Consider the following 13,590-nt stretch of genomic DNA (forward strand, 5'->3'; position numbering starts at 1 on the left):
GAAGGTCAGAGTATCTCATCTTTATTTCTTATCCTTCTCTGAACAATTTGGGGAGGCAGGGGTCTTGTCATTTGGGGGACTGTCATCCTGAGGCCCTGGAGAGTCACCTCCAACGTGGGGGCCCCTCTCTGCTTCAGTACTGGGTCCAGGGGGAGGAGAGGAAGAGGTTGCTTTTGCTCCCAGCAAGCCTCCAAAAGAAAAGCCAGTCAAGCCCAGGAGGATGTTGGATGACGCGGAGAGTCCAGCCGCCCCTGAGGGAGAAGAGAAGGTGAGGGCACAAAGGGACAGGCAGCCTCAGCAGCTCCTGGCAAGGGTGTGGGCTCACAGACCCCAGGGACCCTCAGGAGGTCGGTGACCCCAACATCCCCCTCCTGCTCCCCACTCTACTTCCTAAAACCCTAGGATCTCTGCTTTGGGAAGGGGCTGCCCAGAGACAAGACAGGAACTCTGGTGGTGAATCCACCAGTGACAGACAGGGCAGACCCTGTGAGAAATGGCAGGCTGCCCCACCTTCCACAGGCTGAGGCTGGGGCCCAGAGCGAGGAGGGGACCTGCCCAGGTTTTATAGGGTTGACTGGGAATGCAGACCTCCTGGTCCCCCCTTTGGACCCACCATTCCCGCTCCCAACCAGAAGAGGGGACAGTGAGGGAGGTGCTGAGACAACAGAAATGGAGGGAGAGGACAGACCCTCCCTCAGGCTTAGCCTCTGGGCTGAATCTGGTCCTAGCCCTGGTGCCCCCCACCCTCCTGCCCAGGACACTTACCCACGGACTGCAGAGTAGCCACCAGGCTGCCGGCGGCAACCCCGCCCCCGTTGGCAATGGCGGCGCTTGACATCATCTTGGCCGCTATAGAGGAGGCTGCGATTCCTGCCCCAGTGAAGCCCATGGCTCCCAGCACCACGGGCACAGCACCCACAGCCACGACTGGGGGGAAAAGGAGCTTGAGGTTGGCCCCATGGGAGGGACTCCCCTAGATCTCCCTGACATCATGCCGGGGAGGAACTGGGGGTCTGCTTTGCTCTTGTGTGAGTCCCAGGGCAGGGACAGGGGCCTGATGTAAAGAAGGCCATAACTGTGGACACGAGTGAGGAGCCAGGCTCCCAGGACACCTGGGTCCCAGGCCTGTTCGGGCCTGTTTGCTGTGCAGCTGGGAAGCTCACCGTCCTCCCTGGGCCTTGGGTGCCCTTGTGTAAAATAAATTAAGTTGAAACGACCAGTTGTCTTTAAGCTTCCCCTTTGGGCAAGGAAAACAGTCTCTCCAAACACAGGGTCAACAGAAGGTAAGATCAGAGCTGCTCTTTTGAAGAGGGGATGGGGTTCTGTTAATGGCTTTGCTTTGGCCCCTGCACCCTCAGGTTCATCTCAAGCACTCCGCTTCTGCCCCCTGCCTACTCCACTCCCACCCACCCACGTCTTGGGGCTCGAGGGAATTCTGGGCTTGGTCAAGGCCTGTTGCTCTCAGAGGCCCAGGGCAGATGGGGGCTTGAGCTCCTTCCCAGAGAGACTCACCTCCTGTGGTCACGCCTGCAGCAACGATGACTAGAGACAAAAAGAACATGTGTGAGCACACCACACTGGCCCCCGTTACCCACTGCTACCCACAGTGCGAAGGGTGCTCTGGAGCTGGGATCAGAGGAGAGAGTGGCCCCTGCCTGCTTTTCCAGAGCAGTCTGGTTTACTGAGCACGCAGAGGTGGATGGAGAATATCCAGAGCTCTGTGACACGCCAGATGGGGACACGCACCACCTTGAAAAGGCTCCACACTACTCTTTGGAGCCAATACATTTGATGTCATTTTCTCAAAAAAAGAAAAAAATTAAAAAGCAAGACAAACATGCTGTTTTTATTTGCAATGGAATTAATCAAATCGTCTGTTCTCTCCCTCTTTCAGGCAGCAGAGGTTGGAGCGTAAGCCCGCCATCCACCAGGGCTCACCCTACTTGTCACTTTCTGCAGGGAGCACCCCCAATTCCACCATCTGAGGTCACCCTGCCTCCTCTGCGTGCCCTGCCTTGTGGCGGGAGCCCCTTGCAGCACTGGGCGGAGCACATCAGAACCGGACTGAATTGCTCCGAGTTCCTGGGGCTGGCAGGGACACCTGACGGGGGCAGGGAAGGACTGCAGTGTTTGGGCAACTGAGACCAGGAGCTCTGGAGATGTCAGGGCCTGCAGGAGTGAGCTCAGCAGGCTCCCACAAAAAGGCATCTGGGTCCCAGTCAAGGGAGAGAAGGTGTCAAACCAGCCTCCAGCCTCCGGAGCACGCCCAGTCACTTCTTGAAGATAGCAGCTCCTGGCTCATCACCACCTCTCTGCTACTCCTGACCTGCCTTGTTGAGTTCAGTTTCAGCATGAATGATATTTCCAACAAACTGGGCCTTCACTCCCTCACTTCCAAAACTCTGGTCTCTATATCCCACATGGTCATACCCTAGGCCCCTGCACCCACTACAGCAACGACTAGCCACATCTGGCTATTCAAATCTTAATCAATTAAAGTAAGTACAATTAAAAACTCTGCTCCTGAGTCTCACTAGCCACATCTCCAGGGCTCAGCCATCACATGTGGCTAGTGGCCACCACACCGGATGGCACAGAAAATGTGCTCAATGCTGCAGAATGTTCTCATGGACTGTGATGCCCTAGACCTTGTTACTGACAAAAACTGCCCCCTCCCTATTATCCAGCGCCCCTCCCCCAGAGACCCCCACCTCCTCCCTTTATAGATTCGGACTCTAATACAGCCTTGAACAACTCTTCAGTAACATTGTCATTTTCAATATCTGGATTAGTTTTCTGTGGCTGCTGAAACCAATGACTACCAGCTGGGTGTATATTCTCTCATGTTTTAGTTCTGGAGGCCAGAAGTCCAAAATCAAGGTGTTGGCAGGGCCGTGCCCTCTGAAGGCTTTAGGGGAGGGTCCTTCTTTCCCTCTTCCTAGCTTCTGGGGCTGCGTCACCCCAGTCTCTGTCTCCATCTTCACATGGCCTTCTCCCTGTGTGTCTCCTCTTCTTCTAAGGACACCAGGCATTTTAGATTAAGGGCTCACCCTACTCCAATGTGACCTCATCTCAATTTACATCTTAATTACATCTACAGTCACATGCACAAGTACTAGGCATTTGGACTGGCATGTATCTCTTTGGGGGGACACAGTATAACCCACAACACTGTCCCTCTTCATCCCGTGTACTCCCTGCCCTCCAGGCCCGTGTAGATTCCACACCCACTCATCACAAGTGCCCTTTGCAGACCCTTCAACTCTCTCCCTTCCTCTTCCTGTCTTGGGCTCAATCCCTCTCTTTACTCCCCAACTTTCTGAGTATCCAGAATTTCCAACTTCTCCCAGATTTTCAAACCTACTGCACCTCCCCACTCTTGTTTCACCAACTTCCTATTTCGCTAAAAAAATAAAGGCAGCCAGAAGCAAGCTTGCCTATGGTCCCTCCACCCCTGCTCCCTCACACCTCCTGCCCACCTGCTTCTGTGCTGAACAGTGCCTGCTGCTGGCCACCTGTGCACTGGGCCTACCTGCTCTCTGCAACTCAAGGATGTGCTCCTTCCTGCAGGGATCCCCCCTCGCTTCTGCACCATTACCGTCGCCCTCTGTCTTAGACCATTCCCAAGAGGATCCAACCAGACTCCACCATCCCACACCTGGAAAACAAAGGCAGCCCCTCCCTCTGTGCCTTATCTTCCTCCAGTTGCCATCTCGCTTTGATCCGTTCCTTATGGCAAGGCTCCTGCAATAGTGTTCTACATTGAGGGGAAGGCAGTAGGCGCCGCGGTTAGGCACCGGACATACAAGGGAGAAGGACATGCGGAAATGGAGACATTTTCATGGAGGCTGGATTGACGCAGCCACAAACCAGGGAGCATCAAGGACTTCTGGCAGCCACCAGAAGCTGGAAGAGGCATGGGATAGGTTCTCCCCTTGAGCCTTCAGAAGAAACATGGCCCTGTGGACACCTTGATTGATTTTGGATTTCTAGACTCCAGAACTGTGGGAGAATAAATTTCTATCGTTTTAAGCTGCCCAGTTGGTTTACAGCTGGCCTCTGGAACACTTTCCTCACCTGGCCTTCAGGAAATCATCCTTCCTCACTTCCGTTCCGGCCACACTTGCCTCTCCTTCTCGGTCTCCTTTCATCTCCTCTCCCTGATCTCTGATGAAGGCTGATGTGTCCGGGGCTCAGTCCTCAGACCCCTTCTCTGCTTTAGGTCCATTCCTTGGGTAACTTCACCCAACCACGTGGCTTTCAGGACCACCTGTATTCTGACAACTTGCGAATTGATATGTCCAGCCCAGACCTACTCAGCATGTCCACTGGGGTATCTGAGAAGAGCCTCAAACATAACATGTCAAAAGCTGGACTATTATTTCCCTCCCAAAGCTGTTCCTCCAACGGCCATCCAGGCTCAGTGAAACGCAGTCCCATTCTTTCAGCAGCTCCGGACAAGCAGCCAGGAGTCGATTTTTCCCAGTTACCCTCTCTCCACACCAATCTATCAGCAAATCCTACTGTATCACCTTCAGAAATATCCAGTCTGACCATTTTTTATACCTCTGCCTCTGCCATGATGGGCCAAGCCACCCACATGTCTCCCAAAGATTACTGCAATAATGCCCTGCCTCTGCTCTGGCTGCTGAGTTTCCATTCAGCCCAGAGCTGTTCTCTCAGCAGCCAAAACCTAGGAGTCATCCTACACTCCTGTCATTTTATCTCACTCCACATACAGTCCGTTAGCAATTCCTGCTGATTTCACCTTTCATACGTGTCCAGAATCTGATCACTCCTAATGCCTGCACCATTGCCACCCTAGTCAATTCACCTCTCGCTGTCCACAATCAGGGACATGGACCCCACACAGAATGAGACGTATATGTTGGCTGCTGGGGTACAGGGAGCAGCTATGGTGTTGAAACCCCTCCACGCTCCCCGTGGCCCACAAACACCCACCTCTTTAACGAGGATGAGTGGTCTGGCTTCTGCTTTTCTCCTCAAGCTCACTGCTATGCTTCTGTCCTAGGAAAAGAATAGAAGCCATTCCCTGCCCCTTGGTATGCCAAATTGAGGCAGATTTCCAGGACTCTGCCACCTGACATATCCTCCAGGAAACTGCCCTGACCACCTATTCCCAGTCTCCCTCAGCCACCTCCATCTATAGACGCAAGTGTGAGTCTGCTACACTCCTTTTCTGCCACAGACTCTCCCACAAGGCAAGGTCATTCTCCGTCTCCTCTGCTGGATTTTGAGCTAAGGTCAAGGGCCAAGCCTCAGTCACTGCTGCCTACCCCAGTGCCAGGCACAGGCCTATGAGCAAGAAGGTGCTGAGTATTTCAGAGAAAGAAGTATGGATCAAGAGTACACCTTGGGGGGTGGGGGGTGGGAGATGAAGGTAAGGGGGATCGAATATATGGTGATGGAAGGAGAACTGACTCTGGGTGATGAACACACAATGGGATTTATAGATGATGTAATACAGAGTTGTACACCTGGAATCTATGTAATTTTACTAACAATTGTCACCCCAATAAATTTAATTTAAAAAAAAAAAAAAAAAAGAGTACACCTTTGTGCATTAAGGGACCAGCTATGATCTGAAATTTTGTGTTCCCAAAATGTGTATGTTGAAACCTAATGCCCAAGATGATGGTGTTAGAAGTGGGGCCTTTGGGAGGCGATTAGCTCATGAGGACATAGCCCTCATGATAGGGATTAGTGCCCTTATAAAAGAGGCCCCAGAGAGCCCCCCTCATTCCTTCCACCACGTGAGGTTCCAGAGCAAAGATGGCTATTAGAAAACAGGCTCTTTCACCAGACACTAATCTGCCTGTGTCTTGATCGTAGCCTTCCCACCCTCCAGAATTGTGAAAACTAAATTTCTGCTGTTTATTAGCCACCAGTCTATGGCATTTTGTTATAGCAGCCCAAACGGACTAGGAGAGGAGACAATCAACAGAGTGGAAAGGCAATCTACAGAATGGGAGAAAATATTTGCAAATCATATATCTGATAAGGGTTAATAATCAGAATATATAACAAATTCCTACCACAAAATACTCAAGTAACTCAATTTAAAAATGGGCAAAGAGACCAAAGAATGAAGAAAACACAAACAAAAACCCAGAAAACAACAAATAAAAAAAAGAAAGAAAAATGGGCAAAGAATTCAAATAGACATTTCGTCAAAGAAGATATACAAATGGCCAATAAACATGAAAAGATGCTCAAAATCCCTAATCATTAGGGAAAAACTGTTGCGGAAAAATGACAAGGACCGAGAGACTCAAGCGGCATGCAGAGATCAGGGAGAACACAGCTTTATTACGCTGGTGGGCTCAGTGGGATTGTTCCCAAAGAACTGAGCACTAACTGGGGTCAGGCGCTTTGTTTTATTGGGTTAGGCCTCCGAGTTGGGGGGGGAATCTGGCCAGGGTGCCGGGGAGGTCCGTCCCTAGCAGCTGTGATGGCTCAACATTGTTTTGACGGGGAGGCCTCTAACCATAGTGCCCGCGGGAGACATCTCCGATAAGAGGATGGAGGGAGACATCTCCGATAAGGGGATGGAGGGAGGCAGCTCCGATAAGGGGATGGAGGGAGGCAGCTCCGATAAGGGGATGGAGGGAGGCAGCTCCGATAAGGGGATGGAGGGAGGCAGCTCCGATAAGGGGATGGAGGGAGACAGCTCCGATAAGGGGATGGAGGGAGGCAGCTCCGATAAGGGGACAGAGCTCTTGGGGGGGGCTTGCCGGGGGAAAAAACCGTCCCGACAAAACAAATCAAAATCACAATGAGGCATCATTTCATGCACATTAGTACGGCTACTATTGAAAAAAAAACAGATAATAACAAGTGTTGGCTAGGATGTGGAAAAATCGGAACTCTTATGCACTGATGGTGGGAATATAAAATGATGCAGCAGCATGGAAAACAGTATAGCAGTTCCTCAAAAAATTAAAAATAGAATACTGTATATCCAGCAAACCCACTTCTGGGTATATTCCCAAAGGAATTGAAAGCAGGGTCTTAAAGCAATACCTACACCCCCACCCCCACCCCCCAGTTCGTAGCAGCATTATTCATAATAGCCAAGAGGTAGAAGCAAATCAAGGGTCCAAAGACGGATGAACGGATAAACAAGATGTGGTATCTACATACAATGGACTATTATTCAGTCTTAAAAAGGAAGAAAATTCTGAACCTTGGAGACATTATGCTAAGTGAAATAAACCAGTCACAAAAAGATAAATGCTGTAAGATTCCACTGTGGAGGATTCCACTGTGGAGGAATAAAAGGGATTCCATGGAAAAAAATCTCATGGGTGACCTGATCGATCATACATTCCTAACTGGGCAGGTCATGGTGGGTAGTCACACCCCAGGCATATAACTTTTTAGTAAACGGCTTATTTTTGTCTTAAGCAAGTCCTGTTCATTGTTTCTATGCATCTAGGTTAACAGACCTTTGAAATAACCACCCTCAAGAGATCTTGTTAACTACCCTGTAATCCGATCCCAGCCTTGCGATCTCCCACCTCCATGTAATCATCCTTATGGCCCTTCCTTAATCTCAAATGCATAAAAGAAGCTGCAAAACTTATTCTCTAGAGCAGGACTGTCCATACTTTTTTCAACATTTTTTACCAAGGGCCATATGCGGTAAAATACACAAACAGCCGGGCCACTCACTGGAGGTGAAGTAAACCTCACATGGTTTATTTAAGTAAACTAAATATATTTTTGGAATTTGCTGAGGGCCAATTAAAAATGGATTGCAGGCCGCAGTTGGCCCACGGGCCGCAGTTTGGATACCCCTGCTCTAGAGCATTTGAGATTTTGCTCCTCAGCATATGTCATCAGTTTGACTTACATAAACTCTTATAAAAATTCTCTACAGGTTTGGACGTTTCTTATGTCAACACCACTTATAAGAGGTGCCGAGAGGAGTCAAATTCATAGAGACAGAAAGTAGAGTGGTGGTTGCCAGGGGCGGGGTGGGGAGGACGGAATGGAGAGTTCATGTTTAATGTGTAGAGTTTCAGTTCTGTGAGATGAAGAATTCTGGAGGTTGGTCGCACAATAAGGCAAATATACCTGCTAACACTACAGGACTGTACACTTCTAAATGGTCAAGTTGGTAAATCTTATGTGTATTTTGTCACAATTAAAAAACAAATAGAGTGCACCTTTTCCTGCCCTGTTGCTGGGCTGGCCCCACCTTAGAGACGAGACTGCTCTGTAAGGACTTATCAGAGTAAATGAGCAACCAGGCTCTGGGGTATCACGGAGGAACAGGACTGGAGAAACGAAACTCACTCAGGCCTTGGGTGCTGTGGGCCAACAGGTCAGGGCAGTGACAGGGAACTTTAACTGGCAAAGAGCGGGGCCTGAGCATGAGCCTGCTGGCTGACCAGGAGCCTAAGGCCAGTGTGACTGGTCTCTGTACCACCTAATCGATGTGACCTGGCACTGGGAGACCTAGGAGAGTTACATACAACTATCCCTACACTTTGCAACAAACCGATCAAGGCCCAGAGAGGGCTCATGACTGGTTCTGGGTTACCCAGCAAGTCAGCAGCAGAGCCAGGGTCTGAAGTGTCGTCCCTGTGACTCTAGAGCATCACGTACTTCATCTCCAGTGTACACCGTGCCCCTCTTCTGACAATGTGGGTGTAGCAGAGGGTCCATCGGGGACTTGTACGTTAATGCTGACAACTTAGAAGACTGAGCTGAGCAGTGAGGTGAGGTGACGTCTGGGGGACTGGTGCCCAGGGACCAGTTACCTGCAGTGCGGGAGAGATTCCTGCCTCCATCTTTGGGTGGTGGGTCTTTGGAGTCAGAGCCATGTCCCTCTGGCCCCGGAGGGGGCCCCTGTGGTGGCCCCCCAGGAGTAGAACCAGCAGAGGATGACTGGGGGACTTCATCTTCCTCTGGAAAAGAAGCGGGGTCGGGCACAGAGAGGGGACAAGTAGCTGTGAGACCAGAGGTCCAGCCTGGGCCACCTTACCTCCCAGAGCTTCCCTGAGGGCACTCACCATCTGACTGGAACTCCTGTAGGAGGGCTTCAGCAGCAAGGCCTTCTCCATCCTCTATGGCTTTATCTGACATCTTAGAGGCAGTGTGGGAACACTAGGTACACAGCCTAGAGTTACCACTGTTTTTCCCAGAAAGAGTGTGTGAAAACCAGAAGAGCTGTGCCTGATTTGTGATGAATTGTGGTATGGATGGGGACACCTCTCCACTGCCCTGAGCCCTGCCCCCTCTGTCCTATAGCAGTCTATGGGCCACTCCCAGTACACTCCCCAAATCTGCACAGACTGCAGCTTTTTCACTTAAGGACTGTTTGGCTCCCTGATCTTCAGGATTCTATTCATCTCTAATATGCCATCTCTGTCCCCTGACTATTGCCCCATACCCAGCCTAAGTCTGAGGGCTTGACAATAACCTGGGTTGGGACAAGCCCGGTTGCCCCCAAAGTCGCGGGGTAAATGTGGGCTCAAACCCCTTCCCAGCACACTCACCTCTAATCACAGTGACAGCAGCCCTGGATGGCAGCAAAGCGGGAGGCTATGAATGGAGTCCTGCTGCTCCCTCCCTTCCCCATTTCCCGGGCCCCTGCCTACCTTGAGGTAATTGCAGTGTTGGAAATCCCGTGTGTAGTATGGCTTCCGAGGACTCCAGCAGGCATATATAGTTCCACCCTGGATGACGTCCCACCCACGTATCGAGTATCAAATGAAACAAATGAGTCATTCTTAATCTAGGCTGGTAGACCTAACCTTTGCCTTGCAAATATGAGGATCGGGGGAATGTGGGCTGGTCTACAGGATAGTCTAATCTCAACACATCCCAAAGCACCATATATGATACTCAGTTTCTCTAATCCTCTAAGGATGGCCACCTGGTTTGCATGGCAACAGGAGAAAGCTTGGGTCAAGTCAGAGGAGATGTCCACACAAACCAAGGCATATTTAGAACCCTCACCCACAGGGAGAGAGCTAATATAATCAATTTGCTAATTTTGCTTTGGTTGGGAATTCTGGTGGATGGCCACAGACTCCTTTGGTAGTTGCCTTGGGAGTTGTTTAGAACACAGAGGACATGCTGCTACTGCATTAACCAAGTCACTGTACTTCAAGGGCAATCTGCCACCCCACCCAGGCAATGCAGTGGCCACTCTATATATTCAATGTGCTATGTTTACTGAAGGGTTAGTTGCTAGGGCTCATATCTGAGCTAGGGCATCAGCTTCCTGATTGCCAGGCAGTGTCAGTGCTTCATGAACCAAGACGTGGAAAACAGTAAGGACCCAAATGTCTTTCCACGTATCTTGATCTCACAAAGGCTTATTCATGGTCATCTACCCCTCTGTTTCCCATTGTCCAAGCCACAGGGCTAATCCCTTTAGAACAGCCAAACTGTCAGTGCAAAAGGTTAATGACCAGGCCTCCCCCTCCGAGGTGTGTAACTGGCCCAGAGGAGACAGGAACATTTGACCTGCCATGGGGGGGAGGGTCATGCAGCCCTTCCTCCACACTCTCCCATCAGGGACAGCTCTGGTCTCGTTATCAGATTTCTTCAGTCACCACTTGGGTACAGGCTCTATGCTACCCAGACTCTTGGGGACACACTGTCAAGTTGCCCCAAGAAATGAGTTAAGCTCTGTCCCATGGTGGCTCCAAGCTGGTGGGGAGGCTCACTAGATCTGCACTTGGTGAATTCCGTCATTGTCCTTTAGGACTTTCCAAGGTCACCAGACAGTGTATGGGAAAGGTTCCCCAGATGGTCCCGAGACACCCACACGAAAAGGTGATTATCTATTGTAAAGCTAATTTCTCTGCATATAACAAAGCAGCCAGTTTAGCTTGGTGATTAAAGCCTGGGCTTTAAAGTCAGGCGGACCTACCCTAATCATCATTGAGCAATAGGAGAGGCGCGGAAAATTGCACCTCCAACATCGGCTGGTTGGGTTGTAAATTAAATGCTGAAACGTATGCAAGGCCCAGGCACACAGTAGGTTTAACACGTCGACAGTCACTGCACTAAACCTAGACGAAGAACACAAGAAAACACGTTTCCGTGAGTGAACTGGCGTAGAGCCCTTCTGGATGTAGCACAGCGCCCTCCCCCTGCTCCCTAATCCAGAGAGGGCCCCCGCCCGCGAAGCCAGACTCACCGTCCCCAGGGCGGTCCACTACCGCACTGCACAAGTCCGCAGTCGAGCGGCAGCGAATCAGGTGGCGGCGTCTAGAATGGGGGCGGGACATCCTGCCGCACCGCGCTCGCATGCGCGAGTATAAGCCCCGCCCCTGAACTGCGGTTTGTGCTGCAGCCGAGGCAGCGCTGTGGTGTTTAGTAAGCCGGTGGTCCTGCTCCGTCTGTGGGAGCCGAGGCGGCGTCTGCTCACTGTGAGTACCGGCGCTGGAGCGGGGCTGGGGCCGGTCCCCGAAAGGAGCTGGGGGCGGGCTCCTTGGCGCTCATGTCGGGCCTCTTCAGCTCATCAGGTCCAGAGAGGCGGCTGCCGGCCCCGTCAAGCCGCCTGTCGACCCTGCGCCGGGTCCCCTTCTGTGGGTCTCAGGGCTCGGAGGCCTCGTCTTTTCCGCTTCGTGCGCCTGTTTATGCGTGAGCGGAGGCGCTAGCGCCAGTCACAGGGCTGGACGCCGCGAGCAGGCCCGCTTGCTCTGCAGGTCGCACTCCGCGTCCCATGTGCGTGACCATCCCCAGTGCCTCTCATCACTGAGCTCCAATCGGTGCTGCTTCTGGCGCTCGGCTTCGGTGGGTGGACCTTCCTGCGCCGGCGTGCTCACCCCGCGGGGCGCCATGCTGAGCGGTTTTTGACGTGCGTCACCTTTTTGTATTCGCCTAAGCGTGCAATGACACGCAGCCTCATCACCTTCATTTTACAGACGCGGAAACAGGCCCAGAGGAATCAGTGCATTCGCCACAGACTCAGCGTTGGCTAGTGATGGTCCGGCTTTGCACGGTGGCTGGTTCACCTTTGTCTTTCTCACAGGGGCTGTTATTTTGCTTAACCTTTCTGAAAGGGGAGAACAAGGATCAAGTTCCACTCAAACTACTACCGCTTAAATGGTTTGTAAATCAATTAAAATGTGATGAGAAAGATGGACGGGATGGATCGGCTTTAAGCCATTTGGCAAAGGCCAGAATGGTGGAGCAGGCGTTTAAATGTTCTTGGGGCAAGACTTGAGGAGGACGAAAGCTCTGTTCACTTTGAATAAAGCTGGCCTCCAGCTGCCCTCACCCCCCACCCCTGAAAAAAAAAAAAAAACACCAAAAAAAAAAAAATTCTCACTCTGCCTTCAATGTGGCTTGAGTATCTCAGTCTTTATCCTCCATGCTTTCCATAATTTTATTTATTTTTCTACAACATTTTGTGACAGGTATTATGAGGCCCCTCCTTCTCTCAAAGAGATGAGAACGCTGAGGTTCAAAGAGGATTAAGCAGGGTTTCCCAAGGGAACACAAGTAGTTAAGTATTGGATATGGAATTCAAACCCCATCCAGCTCATAAGTCTTTGCTCTATATTCTGTTCTAGGCCAAGCTATCTGATTTGTGGGTGTATTTCTTTTCCTTTTTTGATCTTCTCTAGCTGGGAGCATCAGTGTTCAGAGCCGTCTTTGCAGGGCCTGATATTCTATAGGCTGCTTAGAAAATATTTGTTGCCTCAGAATCCAGTGCTTTTCAGTTGCCAATCTAATGGAACACTTCTCTCCTTTTCAGCAACCATGAAGTTGAAGGAGACAAAATCAAGGTCAAAGGCACCAAGCTATGGCAAATTTCAGACAAAGGGAATCAAGGTTGTGGGAAAATGGAAGCAGGTGAAGATTGACCCAAATATGTTTGCGGATGGACAGATGGATGACCTGGTGTGCTTTGAGGAACTGACAGATTACCAGTTGGTCTCCCCTACCAAGAATTCCTCCAGTCTCTTCTCAAAGGAGGAGCCCAAGAAGAGAAAGGCACCAGCTGTCTCAGAAGGAGAGGAGGAAGGAGATTCTAGCTCCTCAAAGAAAAAGATGAAGTTGAAAAAGAGTAAAAATGTGGAAACTGAAGGAACCAGTGCTCAGAAAGAGTTTCAGGTCAAAGATGCTGAGCCAGAGCCCTTGGGAGATGGTACAGTTTGTTCTGATCCAGAGATAGGGGAGATGGCATCAGAAAGCCCAGCCCAGGCTATTCCAAAAAAGAAGAAAAAGCAAGGGAAAAAAAAATCAGAGCCTTCCCAGGATAGTACTCCAAACGTGCCTAAGAAAGCGAAGACGTGGATACCTGAAGTGCATGACCACAAGGCAGACATATCAGCTTGGAAGGACCTGTTTGTACCCAAGCCAGTTCTCCGAGCACTCAGCTTTCTGGGCTTCTCTGCACCCACACCAATCCAAGCTCTGACCTTGGCACCTGCCATCCGTGACAAACTGGACATCCTTGGGGCTGCTGAGACTGGTAAGGGCACCCTTATCTGGCCAGGGCAAGGTTGCTTCTGGATTGAGCCTGTGGCTGCTAACAGGCTGGATGACTGGGGAGAGGGGCAGAAGCAGTGGTAAATGAAGGTGTTTTAGAAGCCA

At 50.9% G+C, this 13,590-nt stretch overlaps 2 protein-coding genes across 8 annotated transcripts in view; one reads left to right on the forward strand and one right to left on the reverse strand.

Moving 5' to 3' along the window:
• On the reverse strand, positions 1-11,319 carry LOC109454771 (interferon alpha-inducible protein 27-like protein 2). Of its 4 annotated transcripts, none has more exons than XM_019745749.2 (8): positions 11,183-11,319; positions 10,913-11,054; positions 9,630-9,707; positions 9,042-9,114; positions 8,790-8,936; positions 1,513-1,542; positions 766-927; positions 1-251 (listed from the first exon to the last, which is right to left on the reverse strand). In XM_019745749.2, the coding sequence occupies exons 2-8, from the start codon at positions 10,922-10,924 to the stop codon at positions 22-24; spliced, it is 732 nt and encodes a 243-aa protein (XP_019601308.2). In that variant the 5' UTR covers positions 10,925-11,054; positions 11,183-11,319; the 3' UTR covers positions 1-21. The 4 variants fall into 4 exon arrangements, with proteins under 4 accessions (XP_019601308.2, XP_019601298.2, XP_074183102.1 ...); XM_019745739.2 differs by having other exon boundaries at positions 9,042-9,135; XM_074327001.1 differs by having other exon boundaries at positions 9,042-9,160.
• Positions 11,277-13,590, forward strand: part of DDX24 (DEAD-box helicase 24) — a 21,607-nt gene continuing 19,293 nt past the window's right edge. For 2 of the 4 annotated variants that reach the window (XM_019745704.2, XM_019745690.2), the window contains exons 1-2: positions 11,277-11,414; positions 12,749-13,468. In XM_019745704.2, coding sequence (XP_019601263.2) covers positions 12,754-13,468 — 715 coding nt within the window. In that variant the 5' untranslated portion in view covers positions 11,277-11,414; positions 12,749-12,753. Of the gene's footprint in view, positions 11,415-11,912; positions 12,097-12,748; positions 13,469-13,590 lie in introns of those variants that run through there. The other 2 variants (XM_074326999.1, XM_019745696.2) reach the window with 2 other exon arrangements.

The sequence above is a fragment of the Rhinolophus sinicus genome, linkage group LG03 (assembly GCF_036562045.2).
Source record: "Rhinolophus sinicus isolate RSC01 linkage group LG03, ASM3656204v1, whole genome shotgun sequence".
NCBI classification, from domain to species: Eukaryota; Metazoa; Chordata; class Mammalia; order Chiroptera; family Rhinolophidae; genus Rhinolophus; species Rhinolophus sinicus.